Source organism: Ceratotherium simum, chromosome 27 (assembly GCF_057802395.1).
Source record: "Ceratotherium simum simum isolate JZ-2026a chromosome 27, ASM5780239v1, whole genome shotgun sequence".
NCBI lineage: Eukaryota > Metazoa > Chordata > Mammalia > Perissodactyla > Rhinocerotidae > Ceratotherium > Ceratotherium simum.
The window spans coordinates 13,480,945-13,500,545 of record NC_141926.1 but is presented as its reverse complement, the minus strand read 5'-3'; the positions used below and the strand labels follow the sequence as shown (position 1 = coordinate 13,500,545).

Genomic DNA, 19,601 nt, shown 5'->3' with positions numbered 1-19,601 from the left:
CAGCAGACCCCGGGTGCAGAGGTGCGCAGAGGGATGTGGGAACATGGAGAGCTTTAACGAACAGGCTAGAATTTTACCTGTGAAACCCAGGAGCTTTCATACTCAACATTTGTCAGCTATGGCACCAATTAATACAGGAATCTTACAAGTCAAATCCTGACCTCTAAATGCAGGTCTCTATGGAATAAAAACAGACTGCTAACATCAATTAAGCAAGACACAAAAACCTAACAAAAATAGACATTTATTAACAAGAAGTTATAAAATTCAAAATCCCCTCTTTGAAACACAACTTTGAAAAATACAAGCTGCCTTCCCAAAGCAGAGGTCAAATCAATTTTATACTTCAAGGATTTAGTGTAACAGCCTTTCATTTAACAAAATAATTAACAAACACTGGCAGGAGCTTATTTATTCAAAAAGTTATACAAAGCTTTGTTGTGACTTCTTATAGAAAGAAAACTTTAAACAGCTCTCTTCATGCTCTTATATCTGATATACTTTTTATCATTTCAGCTTTAATATCCATGAATCCCTTAAGCACTCAGAAGTGCGACCTCACCCTGAGGTACTTCCTTTGAAGAACAACGGACCCCTGAGAGGAAGGGTCTTGCCTGACTGAACAATGAACGGGCCTTGCAGGCCCAAAGGACCCCACGCCCACTTATAACTCTGACCACTTCGTACACACAGTCCCTTGAGTTTATTACTTATTGGTCAATTAAATAAAGTCAAAATAAATTCTTCTTGTCAGGAAACTGAGTCAATACACAGAATCTGTCATTTCACGTCTTCCATGGAAACCCTCAACTCAACCAAACTTCTAGAACCCAGTGCTGGAGGCGCCAGACGGCAGGGCGTCAAGCGTCTGGGGCTGAGGCAGCAATGTCCTTGCAGAGCATGACAACGGCTTCCTCGTCACCACTTAGCTCATCCTCTGAGGTGTCACGGATCATCCGGACGTGGGCTAAGAGGGTGTCCGGCCGCTGGGCCCCCAGCCAGACGTCCTTAATGTACAGAGACACCAAGAATGCCCCAGTGGCTGAGGAGGAGGAGACAACAAGGCCATTAGGACACAGATCTATTCAGCCAAAAAATAAGTCACCCGCCCACACGCACAGGGGCTTTGCTAAGCACCCACAGGAACCACACCACATACCTGTGGCGACAGGAGCTGAGCATGCGGATAAAACAAATTAATTTTGCCTTTCCTTAACTTTTGGGTTATTTTTTTGTTCATTTTAAAATTTATCTTTTTATTTGATGAATGTATGTGGAATGTAAAAGTTACTACAAGCCAAGTCTCTTCCTGGTTCTGACCACCCATGCCCAGAACTAGAACTGAAGTTGGGGCAGAGCTTCCCGGAATCACGCACACCATTTCCTCAGTGGCCCGGGCGAGGAGAAGAGAAGGTTTTACAGGCAGAGATTCGATTCCCTGACTGCAGCCAGATGAGAGACAAGTCACCCTTGTTACCAGGAGAGTTCACCTAACCGGGCTGCTGGCCCATCCCCTCCCGGCTCCCCTTACGTCTCTGGGTGAAAGGGACAACCCTCCCAGATGGAGGAAGCCACGGGCACATGGTCACAGCCTCCCTTGTGTTCTCTTACAGCCTGTTAAAGCCTGTGCCATTCATTCATTCATGCATTCAAACTTTTATTAAGCACCAGCTGAATGCCAAGCACATAAACTCTGTGTATTTGTGTGCTTGTGTGTATATATATCAGCGTGTGCATATACACACACGTGTGCAACACATCTGGCCACAACGTGAAACATAATTCTCCACTTCGGTAACTGCAGAAACAGGAGAGCGACTGCTCTGCAGGGTGGGAGAGTCCCGGGGGACCCGGGATTCTGAGGCGGGCACCTTGCTCCACTGTAAACACGATCATCACTCAAGGTTTCACCTGAGAGCAAAGGCAGAGATTTCCTCTCCCTTCACATTCGGGCCCAGTGGCAAACTCTCTACGACCCCCGGAGCTGCGGTAAGAGACCACGTAACCACTTCATCAGAAGTGCCCAACAGGATCTGAGGAACAGAAGCTGCTCCCCACCCCCCAAGCCCACTCATGCATTTCTTCAGCCTCTGACCCAAGAACCAGCTTACCTCGCGTGGCTTCATCCTCCTCATTCAGAGAAGAGAGGCAGAGGGCCTCGACGGCCTGGTAGAAGGGGCTCCCTGCCAGGCCCTGGGCTGCCACCAACTGCAGCATGACCGTGTTGAACAGGCAGGCCACGCCCTGCTCGAGCCCCACCAGCCTCTCGGCCCCGCAGAGCCGGCTGTACAGCTTAAATATGCCGCTCCTCACGGCACTGTCCTTAAGTAGCTCAGCCACGACCACTGGCTGTGGCAAAATGTGGCTCTTAAGCCAGCCAAGGAGTCCTGAAGCCTCTGCCCTGCTGAGAGGGTGCTCGGCCGCTGACCGCAGCACCCAGCTGACCACCAGGGAAGCAGTGGCGTACACAGGGCCTGGTGCATCGCTCTTGGGGGTGGCTGAGTCCTCGGGCTCCTGAGCGGCTTTGGGGTCGGGGAACACTGGCCCCCAGTGGGTCAATATGGATCTCAGGAGGCCCTTGCACGTCTCCAAGCTGGATGCCTCCAGCTCGGGGTCGGCTGCCTCCTCTGCCTCCCCAAGCCTCCTCTTCCGGCCCCGTGGGCCCTTGACTCGAGCTGGCATGGCAGGCTTGTTCTTATCCTTGAGCATTTCTGTTATCCACAGAGAGAAGGGCAGTGAGACCAGTGTTCCCCCTCCCCACACAGCTCCCGATGGGGTGACACAGAGAGGGGAGGGGGCAGCCTCCAGGCCCCGAGCGCTCAGTGCTGCTCCAACAGGACACGCTCTATGCCTGGAGCACAGTGAGTGCTCAGTAGGACTGTGACTGTCACTGCTGTTATAATTAACTCACTTACTCCTCAGCACAACCAAAGCCACCGCCCCCCCATCACAGGTGAGCACCCTGACATGGCAGAGCTGGAACTCAAGCCAGGGCTCCCCAGCTCCCTCCAGAGCATGGGCATGGACAGGCCCCTCTCTGAGCCTCATCAGCCTTGGAAAGGCTGCTCAGAGGGAAAGACGCTGCCACTCTGGGTGGAACTGAGCCGCCAGGGAACACGCGACACTCACTCAGCAGCTCCTTGACTTGGTACTTCTCAACGGCTGCTCTCAGGTCCTCCTGGAGCTGGACGTCTCTCTCGATGAGGCTCCACTTGTGCAGGAGCATGAGGACATCCTTGGTGGACAGCACCGCCTCGTTCACGGTGAAGCGGCGCATGGCCTTGAAGGCCTGCATGACGGTGGCCCTGTACCTCAGCACGGAGCCAAGCGCCTCGAAGAAGCTAGTCAGCTGGGCGGAGGCCAGGGCGGGCCTGTTGGGAGCCAACATCACCGACTCAACAAAAGCTGCCTCCTCGGCCTGCAGCTCAAGACTCGGGCGGCCGGTCAACGCCACAGACCCAGAGGTGCAAAGAGTCCATCCCAGACCCACATTTCACTTTATAGCAGACAGGGAGCGTGGACGCCCAGCACACAGAACAGGAAAAAGCGAGCCACTCCAGGGGAGGCAAACAGGAGACGGGAGTCTGACCTCCATCCTGGAGGCAGGGAAATCTCTTTAGAAACCACAGCTAAGCAGGAGAGCTAGGCAGTAGAGCCTGAGGGGCAGGGTGCCAGCCGCCTAACAAAACAATGCAGGACGGCAGATTCCTCTCCATCTCATGAACTCCCAGACACGAGTGAAAAGGCTCAGCAAAGCCTGGGGGCAGCACTGCCGCCCACTGCCAAACGTGACGATAGTCACCGGGAGGAAGACACCCCTCTGAACTCTAAAAAACTTAAAATTCAATACCATCTGCTGCACACAAATCTACAATTACAATCCTCATTTCAAATAGCAATCAGTTCTCAGAGACCAACGTGTCTTTCAATGACCCCAAAATAAGAAACGCGGCTACCCAGCATCGATTTAACAATTTAATTCAGAACAACACAAAACCAAATGCCCTGTTCTTTATCAAGAATGTTTTCATTCTGAGATTACCATCCATTTGCTGTCGATCTTCTGGTTCCAATTAGCATGCTTCTGTTCCCAAATCAGAAATACGGGTGCACACAATTTATTTTCTCTAACACAGTGGAATCTGAGAACTGAGCTCTCCTGAGGAAATCAAGAGCATTATTCAGATGAAAATACTGAAATCTCAAGAAAATTCATGGACAAGTGAGTGTGCAGAGGCTAATGAAGGCAGAGGCGAGTTTAGGAACACCCTCACCTTCTTAGGTTAAGGTCCTGGAAAATACCTTCTTTCTACAAGATATCACTTTGAGTGCTTGAACTAAAATATCAAGGTAGGTAGATTCCCGCTAAAAATGATCTGGTATGACATGTCTTAGGTTCTCAGAGTATGTCAAGCTCTCAGGGTCTTGAAAAGAGCCTCGTGAAGTTGAAGTGGAAAAGAGAAAACAGCTGAAACAGGATTCCTGACGTCCCCCACAACTGACAGCAGCCCTCTGGCCTAGCTCACACCAGGCCACCGTCCAGAGCCCACCGGTGGAGTCGTGACCAAGGGGAACACTGAGAGGTGAGGTCCACAAGGGACCGACACCAGGGGTCACGCCTGGCGGGAGGGGCTTACCTCAGGTGCTTTGTGAGCACAGTGAGAACATAGAGGAACTCATTGACCAGGTGCAGGGCGAGTAGCTTCGGGGGCCCCTGGGACCCAGGCTGGCAAGGAGGCTGGTTCCTCGACTCCACTCCTTTGTCTCCCAGGTTGGTCACCCACAGTGTGTGCAGCAAGGAGATTATGTTGGAGAGCAGCTGAGTCTCCAGAAACCTGAAACCAAATACAGGATGCTCACTCTCTGTCACGTCCTCTCCTTTCACAGACCTCTGTCGGAGGAGGGGCAGGAGGGGACCACGACGATGGTGGTGGCAGCACCAGGAAGTGGCTTGGCAGGCTCTTCACCCCCTTACCAACAATTCTATCTGCTCACCCCCACGGCAGCCCCCAAATAGGCACAGCATCGAAGTAAAAACAGGGTGCCCGCTCCACAGATGCAGCGTCCGCACAGGTGAGGCCCCACCCTCCCTCCCAACCAGATGACCACCCTGAGCCCCAACTAGAGAGAAGCTCTGAAGCCGCTGCGGTACTGTAAAAAGAGCTGTCCCGTCCGTGAAAACAACTCCACTTCTAAAACGTAAAGTAATAGACGGGAACAGGTAATTAGCCAACTGTGCCTTTCATAAACCTGAAACAGTCTCGAAGCTAATGTCCGAAGGCACATTCTAGATTCAGGATATTACTTTCTTTTAGAGAAATTTTTAAAAATACTTTTTAAAATGCACAAAAGGGCCTGGATATCCCTGGGCTTATGAAAGTAGTTAGTTCTTTGAAAGACAGAGCCCTCCCAACAAGTGCTGTCTGCTGAGACAGGGTCTTCACCTTTTCAGACAGCCTCAAACTCAGGAGATTATTAGGAATCAAAGTAGATCATGCTGTGGGCTGAACTGTGTCCTCCCCACTTTCCCAAATTCATATGTGGAAGCCCTAACCACCAAGGTGACTATATTTGGAGGTGGGGCCTTTGGGATTAGATGCGATCACAAGGATGGAACCCGCATGGTGGGATTAGTGTCCTTATAAGAAGGGGAAGAGACGCCAGAGCTCTCTCTCTGTGTCCCTGCCACGAGAGCACACACCAAGAAGGCAGCCATCTGTAAGCCAGGAAGAGGGCTCTCACCAGACTTCCAGCCTCCAGAACGGTTAGAAAATGAATTCCTGTTGTTTGAGCCACCCCGTCTGTGGTAAGTTGTTACGGCAGCCTGAGATAACTAAGATGAACACCCACTCCAGCCCCTCGATGCTGCTCCAGCATCGGCTCGTCACTGAGCACTTGACTCTGGGCGGACAGTGGACGGCTATAACCCACCATCTCACAAGGGACCAAACCAGTGTTCCTGAGACGGGAGGCTTCATTTCTCCCTTAGGGAGGGCTGCAGGCACGAAACCTTAGGTGGATGACACCACTCCAGTGGAGGTGCCTGGACTGTGCACAACAGAGAGAAAGGTCGGCTGGTAGAGCCTCTGCCAAACGCAAACAGTAGCTGGCGCCTATCAGTGCACACAGACAAGACACTCAAAAGAAGGACTTGAGGAGATGCCATTTCGGCATCACGAGGAGGTTGGTTACCAGGCATATGGTGGCACTAGAGGACGCTGTTTCGGCAGCATGGATTCTACTGGACATTTCCTGTTGCCACGGAAGCCAGCAGTAGACCCCACTGTCTCTGCCCCACCCTCTTCCTGCCTGACATGCACTTCTCATGTACAAGGTGCTTACTTGCTCTCAAGGATGTGTAAAATCCACGTCAAAAGGCTATAGTCCCGTAGGATCTCATAGGCAGATTTGGCATTCCGGGCGGCATTCTGTAGAATTTCCAGAATCCAATTCTGAAAACCCAAAACAAAAAGTTACTCTTCAGTGGGAAAACATAACTTACTTGATCAAAGGAACAATTTAAAAAACAGAACAGGGCCAACCCCGTGGCTTAGCGGTTAAGTGCTCGCGCTCCACTACTGGCGGCCCAGGTTCGGATCCCGGGCGCGCACCGACGCACCGCTTCTCCGGCCATGCTGAGGCCGCGTCCCACGTACAGCAACTAGAAGGATGTGCAACTATGACATACAACTATCTACTGGGGCTTTGGCGGGGGGGGAAAGGAGAAGGATTGGCAATAGATGTTAAAAAAAAAAAAAAAAAACACAGAACAGTATGTTACAATTACAGGTGATGGCTGCATACGAAGTTTGCTTTGCTAAGTCTCTAAGAGTGGTGGCCGTGTAGGAACTCGCCCTTCCCCACAAGTGACAGAGGACACAGACCTCCACAGCCATTGCCAGGCTCCAGAGGGATGCCCACTTCTATCAATGCATGATAAGGAACTAACCCACAAGCAAAGACGCAGCATGGAAACCACACGCCCCAGATATGCAGCAGCCTGAGCTGGGAGAGACTGCAGACCCACTTCCAGCTCAGCAGTGAGCTGCTGGTGGCCCATCGTGTTCCCCCAGTTTTACCACCTGGAAAGGCAGACACAAAAATGGGACAGCCCCTTGAAGTGTTAACTGAGTACCTTAGAACGCTCATGTGCCATAAAAAATAAAACTGCCATACTCAAATTCAGTTTATTCAAACATGTTTCTTAATCCTGACTCACTCCTATTTACCCACATTTTACATAATATCAGAAATAAAGGCTGACTGGGTTAGGAACTAATCACAATACCAAAGGCTTTCCCTCGTTACTTCTCCCAACTCCCCAGGGCCTTCAGACACTCACCATGAGCACTCGGTTTGGGGAATGGAGTTAATGTGCAGATTCCCTCATTAGCATGAGGCAGGCAGTTTTAGTTTCAACTCCCGACTCTTGTCTCCCAGCCGAGTTTGGATGACCAACAGCCTCTGTGCATTAAGTGAAATTCTGGTGGCTGGAGAGTGTCTCAGCTGAAGCCCCTCAGTCATTTAGGGGGGTTATTTGTTTCTAAACTTCTTAGCCAGCCCCGCAGGCTGCTGATTACCCATTAGCTCCTCCCTCTTCACAGGCCTCACTATCAGGGAGGGCACAGTAAGGGGCCCCAACGAAACGCATTTCATCAGAGGACAAACGACAGTGTCCACACTGCAGCCTGCACCCACATGGGCCACAGGAAAGGCACTGATGGATCTCACCTCCCCTCAGAGAAAGTCAGGCTCACATCAAATTAGGAGGTCGGTCATGTCCAGGCCGGGATTAGAATTCTCACAGACTTGACTTCTGAATAAAACCTTAAGAAACAGCCCTTCCAGGCTCCCACAACGCGTGGGGCCCACCCACCTGTGCCGTGTCGTCACACAGCGGGCTGCTGAAGAAGGACAGGATGATGTGGATGACCCCTCGCCGGGCGCAGAGCTCGTAGGAGTGCTTATCTCGAATCCCCTGCCGCAGAATTCCCAACACCCATTCCTGTTCTGTTTTTTGCTGTAACCCAAGCAAACAAGAAACTGTTGTTAAATAAGTTCAAGCCTTTTATCTGACAAATCTTCAAACAGCACTATTTTCAAGTGGAGGCAAAGACTGCAGCGCAGCAGCCCTGGCCTCCTGTCTGATTATATTATTAAAAACCCTTAATGTGACCTTTGATTCGGTTCTTCAGGTCAGGAATAAAGGACCAAGTCAAGTTTAAACACCGAACAGTGCTGATGCAGGCAGGTGTTCTATAAAAGCACATTCAATATTTAACCCAGTGATTCATCAAGAAAATACAACGAGAATGCCATAAAACTTAGACCTCTGCAGTGGAGTTTTTCAGGTTTGAGAAGGTGCCTGAGAATTCACGCATGGAAGGAAAAGCCTTTCTGCACGAGAGCCCGTGTGCACTTTTACTTTTCCTGATGCTCTCACTCTCACACTGCTTGTGCAAAGGTGCTGGCTGTGCAGCAAACAGCATCAATGGGGAAAATACGAGAATGACAGCAGTGGCTGAGTAACCCACTGCAGGAGGGTTTCCGGGGCCCTGAGGACTTGAGAAGCATTACCTCGAAGTCAGAGCTGTAGAAGAACTGGAAGAAGCCAGGAATTTTGCTCATGTTCAGGTACTCGTGTGACAGCAGGAACTTGTTGATCTTCAGGTACATGTGCTCCTCTGGGAACACAGGCAGACTGTGGCTTACAACAGGCACCAACAGGACACCCCATGGCCCACTGGAGTTGGGGGGTGGGGATTTGGGGATCAGACAGAAATTCCTGCCTTGGGGGAGCTCTCGTATCCCTATCCAGGTGAGTAGTTGTCGAGAATTAGAGCACAGTAAGACATCTTAGTTCTACAGTGCATACAGGCTCTCTCTTGTAAGTCTGAAACCACTGCAGGATGTCGAGTCCTTCAGAGACGTCGCCGCTCCCAGCTATCAGCCTGTAGCATAAGCCCCATCAGCTGGTGGGCAGAGCGGTCACACACAGCAGAGGGCTAACACCCACACCCATCAGCTTCTCACTGAGGGCAAAGGGGGCTCAGACGTGCTCTGGCTCCCGTGGCTCTGGAACGCAGCGGGCCACTGTGGGCAGACACCTCCTCCCCCCGCCTCCCACCCTCGGGTCACCGCCTCCAGTCTGTCCACACCGCCTGCAGCCTGAGCCCACCCCCGACTGCTGCTGCCCTGCGCCCCTCACCCCGACACCAGGTCTGATGGGGACAGAGCTCGTCCAGGTGGCACAGACTGGACAGGAGGCCAAAACCAATCACTGAGGCCTCAGCTAGGACAGTTTCTCAGAATAGTCTTTTTCTTTAGAGTCTACAAAGGGCTAATTACTTTCTTTCCTCCCATAATTTCTAAGGTGAAGAAAAAACCATGTAATAAAAATGATATAGCAGCAGATGAAAATCAGATCTGAATTCTAACAGCAACTCGACAAGAGACTAACTGTGGGGCCTTCGACAAGCTATTAATCTTGGGGGCCTACAGGTGGGGGCTGTTTCTTCATCTGAAAATGACCATGTTACACTCAACCCTGTGGTCCTTGAGGGTTCCAACAGTCTAGGATTTTTCACCAACAAAATTAAAAACAAAAAGGCTTTATGATGGACTAACTACCACACACACTACCTCAGCAGTGGTACCCTGCTGCGAGCAATAAAAAGGAGCCGTGTTCTGGTGCCCTGGGCGACACCTGCACAGTGACCCACAGGCCAAACACTTTCTAGCTAAGAACCCACGAGCCACGCTGACTCTGACGTCTGAGCATGGACCTGCAGCTGCCAACACGATGGTGCCTCCCAGGTCAGGCAGCCTCTAGTGCTCTCATGGACAGGAGCCACGTCCCCCTCACAGCATCCCGTGAGCTGGGGGCTATGGTGTGCTTTTACCACAGCTTTATGCACCTACAGGTAAACACCAATTCCTTCCCTCATCATACACACTGTTCTGCACCTTGCTTTTTCATTTCACTTCTCTGGATTTCATCCCACAGGGGCCCATAAAGAGCTTCCCCACAACCATTGGTTATTTACTGTCCACTCCTGGTGGACATCAGGTGTCCCAATCTTGCACGGTCACCAGCTGGAGGACCCTGATACGTCCCTTCTCACACGTGTGATGGACTGCAGCTATAGAGGGAAGGCCTACAAGTGGACTTGCTCGGCCTCAATATTTCAACCTCACCACAACCTAATTCCATCAGTGGTACCTGGTTTCAAAATCTGCAGGGCTGCTTTGGCAATGAAGAGAGCCAAGGTAAAGGTGAGCCTCATGTTCTGAGTTCGGATCCCGTTCCGGACTACATCCAACAGGTAAAGCAGCTTAAAACCAGAAAAAGAAAAAAAGATGAGCATTTTCAAAACAACTGTGACCAGCTTTGTCTCATGCAGCCTAAACCACAGCTTTGCAGGGTGGCCTCTCCTCACATCCCAGGGGCCACCGAAGAGGACGCTCACAGTAGCTGTGTCCTTGCTCGCTCGTCTCAGGAGTGCCTCTCCCTTTTCCCTGAGGAGCCAGGCACATGCCCACGAGCAGAGAGAACCCTGGGTCCACGTCCTGACCATCCAGTCTGCTCTTGTTCCTCCTGCCCCGGGCACGGCTGCTAAGGCTCAGCGTGTCGCGGATAACCCCCCTTAACTGCTGAGTTTAGACCAAAGGAAAAGTCAACAGAAATTAAACTGCCCTGCCCACCCACCACACAATGAGAGTGTTTATAAGGGGAGACCTCTCTCAGCCTCCCCGGGCGTTGGGAACAGAAGTAACCTCCAGCGTCACTCCCCAAGAGGGAACAGATTTATTCTTTATCAGCAGTCACCTGGTGACACGCCTTTCTGTTCCTCAGAAATCCTTCTACCAGACAGGTGGAGAGGCAGCTCTCCGAAGCCCTCCAGGCCCGCTCTCAGCCCCACTCACCTGGGACTGCTCTCGGAACCGGGCCCCCTCCAGATGCGAGTAGTAGGCTGCCAGGACATAGTAGGCCGCGGCTCGCATCTGGGGGTCATAGCTGCTGAGGGCCGCCACAGTCAGGCCCAGAGCGTTTGAATCCAAAAATTTTCGACAATCCACCACAAATTCTATGGAAATAAAATATTAACATTAAATACTCACATACACACAATGATTCCATGATGCTTGTGCAACATGACAAATTAAATTTCCTTTTGCATTTTGCCAAGGGCAGCTACGTGTGCTAGATATAAGAAATGCAAGTCTCTCTCCAGCTCCCCTTAACTTCTGCTGAAGGTGGATGAAAGACTGTCTTCCCTTCTGCGGCAATGATTACCATGCCTCCAGCTACTAAGATGCTTGCAAATCCCAACCAGGAAAATTTCATTACTTCTCACAAATACCCGAAGAGCCAAAGAAGGAAGGCACCATTCAGACCTGACACACGAGATGCCAGGGGCCTTGAGAACACAACCAGGGCATCAGCAGAGAAAAGTGGCTCCCCGTTTCCACCGCATCCAGCCCCTGCCTGAGTTCCTACCTACGAGCACCACTAAGGAAAATATGTAAGGCAGCGAAGCTGGGACACTCAGCCCGTGCAAACCAGTCTGACCCGGGCCATCAATTTCACAAAGGATCAACATACTCATTCTGCAACCCCAGTTCTCTCTTCAAACAACAAAAATCTCACAGAAGAGCAGCTCACCAAGCTTGAGCAAAAGCTAGTGTCTACAGCACCTGCCGGCTGATGTTCGTTTGTCACCTGTGAGGCCTCGAGAAACTCACAATCACCCCAGAAGAGGATGTGACCGAGAGAGAACGTCGGATACACGACGGGAACCACCTGACCACATCTTAAAGGGCTTGATAACCACTAATAAAATTCAGGACACTTCAAATCCTCTTTAATAAAAATCCAGGCCTTTTTACAAGATAAATACTGTTAAGAAAAACCTCAGAATAGAGATAGGTCCCCGTGTTTAAAAGAGATTAATAAGCAGGGTTTGGTGGTGATCATCACCCATGAAGATATTCTTTAGAATATCTTCTAAATTTGACTAGTGACCTAGTTAAATTAGGAACCAAACACCAACCAACTGAAATGACTACCCCACATGGGTAATCTTGGAATACAGTATCAATAAAAGATATACCATCGTTAATATTTTTAAAAAGTCGAACTCTTTTTTCCTGTTCTCTCCCTAAAGTTAGACTTTTAAAACGATAATGTTGGCAATTTAAAAACTAAGAGTGAAATAATAAGAAGAAAAAATATAATAATCAGCTACTTCTCCTTAATCCAAACAGCTTCATAGCCAAATAATAGTCTCCAAAGACGTGGCTGTCCAAAAGTGTAGAAATCACTTTAAACCATCAAGTTTCCTTCTCCCTCAGAAGTGGCAGAGCTCCTTGAGCTTCCCCCAGCATCCCACCCAAGGACAGGGGGATGGAGGTGGGGCTGCTTATATACAGCCCCCTTCCTTTGTCTTTCTCAACTTTTACACCATACCAAAGAATAACCAGGATTTACACTTCCAGCCGAGAGTGACAGGAACCAGATTTACCTGTCCACCTGCAGCAACTAAAAAACTAGACTGAAGAAAGGAAACAAGGATTTTCAAGGCACTGGACACGAGGCAACAAGGGACAGCGATCCGAGAGATGGGAAAGAAGGTCAAGCTTCTGGCTGTCCCGGCTCACAGCCTGGAGAGTTTGTAGGCTGTGCACAGCGAAGGCAAACCTAAGATGAGACTGGAGACCTCTGAGTTGAGGAGATGGAGAAGGAGGCCTGAGAGGCCAAGGCAGCCACAGTTCCAAAGCAAAGTCCTGGAGAAGAGAGCGCTCTACTGAGAGAGCACCAGAGTCTTCAGCTGAGTGCCAAACTGCAAGTGCGTGTGAGGAAGCTACCTGAGGGTGGAGAAGAACCACCAAAGAGGAAGAAGGAGACAACCCCAGGCTCACACCCGGCTGGAAACTGTTCCTGTTCCCACCAGGCAGGGCAAAATCCTCACAGTTTGTAGGGTTAGGGTCGAGCACTCAGAAAGATTTTACCTCAGTTGAGGGGCAAAGTTCATCCCAGACAAACACTGCTTTGGTCCCACCTGACAGAGCTTAAAAGCAAGGCTGGAAACAGACAGAGAAAGTCAAACACATGATTTCACTCATACATGGAAGATAAACTACCACATGGACAGAACAGTTTGGCGGTTACCAGGGAAGGGGGTTAGGGGGTGGGCACAGGGGTAAAGGGACACATTTACATGGTGACTGACAAACAACATACAACTAAAAGTTCACAATGTTATAAACTATTATGACATCAATTAAAGAAAAAAAAAAAAAAAAGCAAGGCTGGAAGGATCAAACTGTTTCCAAATAACTTGAGTGTGTCCTAGAACAAAGCTCAAGAACATTCACAGGAATACAGAAATATCCAGCACCAAATAAGGCAAAATTCACAATGTTTGGCTTCCAATAAAAAACTACCAGGCAGTCAAACAAGCAAGAATACAGCCCACTATGAAGAGAAAACTCCACCAATCGAAAATGACCTAGATATGACAAAGATGACAGAACTAGTAGACAAAGACATTAAAATAGTTATTATAACTGTATTGTACATGTTCAAGAAGCTAAAGGAAAGATTAGCATGTTAAACAGAGATATGGAAGATATAAAAACCCAAACCAAGCTTCTAGAGACGAAAATTAAAATGTCTGAGATGAAAAATGCACTGGATGGGATTATCAGCAGATTAGACATTGCAGAAGAAAAGATCACTGAACCTGAAGACAGCAATAGAAACTATCCAAATTGAAACAGAGAGAAAAAATAATTTAAAAACATGAACAGAGCATCAGTGAGTTGTGGGACAATTTCAAACAGGCATACGTGTACTTGGAGTCCCTAAAAATGTGTGAAGAAAGAAGGGACAAAGTTTTTCCAAATTTGACAAAAACTATAAACCTATAGAGCCAAGAAAGCTCAACGAACACCCAGAGCACAAGAAATATAAAGAAAATTACACCAAAGCACATCATAATCAAGTTGCTTCAAACCAGCGACAAAAAAATCTTAAAAGCAGCCACATAACAGACAGAGGAATGAAGATAAGAATGATGGTAGATTTCCTGTTAGAAATTATACAGTCCAGAATCACAGCAGCAACGTCATTAAAAGTACAGAAAGAAAAAAACCTGTCAACCTAGAATTTTATACCCCACGAAAATCTTTCCAATGTTAAGCCTTTTTTCCATAAAAAAGCTTAAAGAATTGATCACCAGAAGATTTGAACTCCAAGAATTCTTAAAGGAAGTATTTCAGGCAGAAGGAAAATGACAGAAGATGGAAATGTGGTTCTACACAAAGGAATGAAGAGAATCAGAAATGGTAACTGTAAGTTATAGTAAACACAAAATCTCTTTAAAAGGTAATTGACTATTTGAAGCAAAAACAAAATATTGTGGTCTTTATAGCATACAGAAGTAAAAACGCATGATAAGAACAGCATGAAAGCCAGGAGGGGAGAAATAGATTGACACTGTTGTAAAGTGCTTCTACTCTCCATGAAGTGGTATAATCTCACTTGTAGGTAAAATGCAATAAACTGAAGATAAATACTATAAATCCTAAAGCAACACATACACATGCATTGTAGCTAAAAGCCAACAAAGAAAATAAAACGGAATGAGATCAATAATCATATTAAATATAAATGGTGTATACGTTCCAGTTAAAAGGCAAAGATGGTCAGATTGAATTAAAAAAAGCAAAACCCAAGTACATCTGTCTACAGGAAACCACTTTTAATATTAAGATGCAGATTAAAAGTAAAAGGATGGAAAAAGAATAATCAGAAGACTCTTGGGCTCCAAAAGCTTATGAACTAGATTTTCTCATTTCTAACAAGTAACTATTTTTGATGGGGGGGGGGGGACCCAATAACTTAAAAAAAATCATCAAACTGTGAGATAAAATTATATTGTTTTGGAAAAGATGAGATATGTTTAAGATATACCTGCATACCTACATAACAAATATACATAAATGGAATACATTTGGGAAAGAGAAGAGTTTAAACATTTAATATTACACTCACTAAAAACAGCTGGTATTCAGCTGGCTGGGACATTTTTAGTAATCGCTGACATTCTCTAAGAGAAACGGATTTTCCACATGAATATGAGGAAAAGTCAGTTTCATGTTTTGTGGTCATCCGTGTTATTAAGTCTTGGCTTTGTAACACTTATGGAAAAGAGCTGCCCTTGGATGTTAAAAATGTAACAGGCTATTAAAAAATAGTTGTAAATGCCATTCTCGTTTTTTTAGGAACCTCATAAATAGCAATTTGGCCTTCTGATAACAGATCTTCAGATCAACATGGCTTAAGCAAGACAATTATTAAGGATTAAAATAAAAAGCACCCCACATTTTATGGGCTGTAGTGGCAGGACAACTGTGTTGTCAGAGCATCAAGAACTCTTCCTCATGCCTTCTCTTACACAATCTCCTCAGAGGCGGCCTGCAGGTATGGCTCATCACAGCAAGGAGTCCACAGAGCCCGTGCTCCTGTGGTCTGGTGACGAGGCTCAGACAACTGTCTCTCTGTTCTGTAGCATATGAGAATTATGAGCTGAAGATTTCAGCCCCATTCTGTGAGGGACAAGAATTCGCTGCAGAAAAAGGATTTGTCACTGCTGTTGCTAACAGCCTTGGCTGGCCCTGTTTCTCAGACAAGGACTCAAAGAAGGGAAGCAATAAAGTTGAGAAAATAGGTTCCCATTTTCAGCAGAGTTGAAATGGAGAGGTGAGACTATAGTTTCTCTGAAGACTGGAAGCCACACACAAAAACTAACCACATACCCCATTTAGGATTGCTAAATGTTGAACAACATTTGGACTCAGGTACAACTACAGGAAGTAAAAACATACTGTTGAAAACTTCTGCTACACACAGTATGGATGGATCTAAAAATATGATGTGGGATATATGGAGCTTGATACAAAAGAATCGATAGTGTATAATGCCATTGACATAAAGTTCAAATACAGGACACCAGCCCCTATATAAGTGGGGGAAGGGGCTTGAGGAGCTGTGGATTATGTTCTGTTCACCAATACTCAAGCCATACACATATGATTTGTGTACGTTTCTATATACTACAGTTCTATAGAAGTTTATTTAAAACATTGTTCATGCTTACTTCTCCACAAGGCAAAAGCAAAAGGATCAATAAATTTTTAAAATAACATGAAAAAAAGATTCCTGACCTAATTCAACCATGATAAACCTAGCCCACACTGGCCATTATTACGCTGGTTCACAGATTTCTGTTCTATTCAACTTATCATTTTACTGCTAGGAATTTTCTTCTCCTTATGAACTGGTATGTTTCCTTTTATCAGACAACAAAATTGGTTTTAAACATTATGCTTCCATTTTTTGCTCTGGACGACAAGTAGTCCAGAGCAAAATTCAATGACCTAATTTTTCTTTTCTTTTTTTTTAATTTTTGTATTTCTATTTCCCTATCCATCTCTGTGCTTTTTAAAATTTTCTACTTCCATGTGAATAATTTTAGTATAACCAGTATTTCAAGCTACCGCAAATCCTTTTTAGGGTAGACATGCTCTACAAAATTTTCTACCTGAATTATACCAATAAAACTTAAAATAGGCAGGGGCTGGCCTGGTGGCATAGTGGTTAAGTTCGTGTACTCCACTTCAGCGGCCTGGGGTTCATGGGTTCGGATCCGGGTGCAGACCTATGCACCGCTTATCAAGCCATGTTGTGGGCACATCCCATATAAAGTAGAGGAAGATGGGCACAGATGTTAGCCCAGGACCAATCTTCCTCAGCGAAAAGAGGAGGATTGGCAACGAATGTTAGCTCAGAGCTAATCTTCCTCGCAAAAAAAAAAAAAAAAAAAAAATCTTAAAATAGGCTGTAATTGGAGATTTCCCTAACTTGACAGACCATTTACTAGTTACCTTTCTTCACAAAAGGCCTTCTAGACCCTGTCCTCCCTGCCCAAAAAAGGAAATATTCAAAATTTTGAGAAAAACACAGTGTCCTGATTTTACTGTTTTTCTATTAAGTGTTTTCCAAGCCTTTGCCTTCTGTCTCCTAAAAGCTCTATTGAGAGACGGAGCAACAGACCAAATGATTTGTTGTAATTCGCTAAAGTTACCTCATATTTTTAGACTGTGGAGAATCTATTTTTGTGTTTGATGAGAAACAGACTTAGCCAGCACCGCCAGGGCACAGGGGAGTCAAAGGAGCTTTCGGCCACACACTAGACGTGCCTCAGTTAGCCTGCTGCTAACAGTCACCAGGGCAACTGAGAAATCTGCTCGCCATTATCGCAATTTGACATTTGCAGGAGATGCCCCTACCCTCCTACACATAGAATCTAGCTCAGCCCTAGAACACAGTGCTCAGGGAGAGGGGAGCTACAGTAACACAGGGCTACTGACGGGACATCTCTGGAAACCCAACCCTCACACACTCTTCTCTCGGGAACACTAAGGGGCAGTGGTGGAGGATGAGCAAATCTGCTCACAAGTAGGAGCATTTGAGTACAAAAAGACAATTTCAAGTTGAAAAGGGAGAAAACAGAACACACAGTGAGATGTGGTCTCCAACGCACCCAAGTCTACATGGCCATCAAGTCCAGTAGGAAGGAGCTATGGGAGCCCCCTTAGGCCTCACGCTGGCCGTGCCCATGAGCAGAGACGCAGAACACATGCCTCCACCCCTCCTCACACCCTGCCGCTGTGAGCCCTTCCCTGCAGGCCTTTAAGAAGCCAGCTGGGGGGCCGGCCCAGTGGCATAGAGGTTAAGTTCGCGCGTTCCGCTTTGGCGGCCCGGGTTCGTCAGTTGGGATCCTGGGCTCGGACCTACGCACTGTTCATCAAGCCACGCTGAGGAGGCATCCTGCATGGGGCAACTAGAAGGATGTACAACTATGACATACAACTATCTACTAGGGCTTTCGGGAGAAAGAAGGAAAAAAGGAGGAAAATTGGAAACAGATACTAGCTCAGTGCCAATCTTCCTCAAAAAAAAAAGAACCCAGCCAGACCTAGGAGAGCGTGCAAGGAGCTGGGAGCATGTGTTCCCGCTAGCAGGAGGAAACGACAGCCAGAGGACAGGTGGGAGGGGGATTTTCACTGCACACCCTTTGGTACCACCTGAATTCTGAACTGTGAATATATTATCTAATGTTAAAAATTAATTAAATTAGATTTCCAATTCTGGGAAGATGGAGTAGACACACTTTCTCTATTCTCCTATTAAGTAGAACTGAAAACCTGGATAAACGTAAGATGACTCTAAAAGGTGGAAAGGAGGCAGACTAGGTGGAGACCTCAGGTGCATTCCCTGTGTTTTCTTTCTGCTTCATGTGTCCTACACTTAGAGCTAAGAAAGCCAGCAACCCAGAAACGCCAACGGGAACAGACGCAGCAGAACAAAAGCCCACTCCCTCTAGTCTCTAGACACAAGACTAGAAAAGTTTAGTGAGGGGCAGCCTAGGAACACAGAAAACTTCTAGACAGTAACTGCTCTACTCCAGCCAAACACCTCAGAAAACACTGTGTCCCCACGTCCACCTACACCAGCAAAGGCGGAGTGGGGAGCCTAGACCTCCACAGGCTGTGAGACAGAGCCCCAAACCCCTGCTGGGGAGGCAGCAGAGAAGGCCGAGTAGGGAGGGGGGCTTTCCTCCCCACTGGGCAGTAGCGATAGGCCCTCCTGCGCCCCACTGGGTATGAGCGGAGGCCTAGTCGAGAGGAAGAACGAGGCTCCCGCTTGACGTCAGTGGAGGCCGCGTGAGGAACAGTAATGGGCCACTCCCGCCTCTCCCAGCCAGGAATATCAGTACAGGCTTGATCCATAGAGGAAAAACGGATAAACTAGACTTCAACAAAATTAAAAACTCTTGCTCTGTGAAAGACTGTTAAGAGGATGAAAAGATAAGCTACAGATTGGGAGGAAATACTTGCAAACCATATATCCAACAAGACTAATATCTAGACTACGTCAAGAATCCTCAAAACTCAACAGTAAAAGAAGAAATCCCGTTAGGAAATGGGCAAAAGACATGCACTGACATTTCGTCAAAGAGGACACACACATGGCAAATAAACCACAAGATGTTTGACATCATCAGCCATTTGGAAAAGGCAAATCAAAACCACAGTGATACCACTGCACACCGATCACCGACAAAATGCCCCAAACCAACAGCCCTGACCGACCTGGGAATCAGACCTCGGTCGTCTCCAATGGGCACATGTACACGCTTCATTCTTTCTGTCTCCCCCACCCATTCACCCACAAGACTCCCACCCTCAGGCTACTAGACACAAGTGCGATTTCAAAAACATACTTAAACCAAGAAAAAGTCACCCTCAGCAGGCTCTCACTCATTCTCAAGGATAAAATCTCTCATTTCTGTTGGTATTTGACCACTATCTAGTGATAATTCAGAAAGGACTCCTGTCATTATGAAATAGGAAAACTTCCAGGACAGAGGGACACTCTCAGATTTTAGAATCATAAACGTTTTTTAAAAAATCACTGTATATGCAAAACATTGACTGTTACTTTGCTGAAAATCATTGGAATGAAAAGGTGA

The 19,601-nt window shown here is 47.3% G+C and overlaps 1 protein-coding gene across 3 annotated transcripts in view; it reads right to left on the bottom strand.

The window, feature by feature from the left end:
- Nucleotides 1-19,601, bottom strand: part of URB1 (URB1 ribosome biogenesis factor) — a 77,283-nt gene that overhangs the window by 7,881 nt on the left and 49,801 nt on the right. For 2 of the 3 annotated variants that reach the window (XM_087418150.1, XM_087418149.1), the window contains exons 31-38: nt 10,927-11,087; nt 10,223-10,334; nt 8,578-8,684; nt 7,877-8,020; nt 6,343-6,452; nt 4,638-4,835; nt 3,130-3,371; nt 2,112-2,711 (exon numbers count right to left, since the gene is read on the bottom strand). In XM_087418150.1, coding sequence (XP_087274276.1) covers nt 2,112-2,711; nt 3,130-3,371; nt 4,638-4,835; nt 6,343-6,452; nt 7,877-8,020; nt 8,578-8,684; nt 10,223-10,334; nt 10,927-11,087 — 1,674 coding nt within the window. Of the gene's footprint in view, nt 1-228; nt 1,043-2,111; nt 2,712-3,129; nt 3,372-4,637; nt 4,836-6,342; nt 6,453-7,876; nt 8,021-8,577; nt 8,685-10,222; nt 10,335-10,926; nt 11,088-19,601 lie in introns of those variants that run through there. The other variant, XM_087418148.1, reaches the window with a different exon arrangement.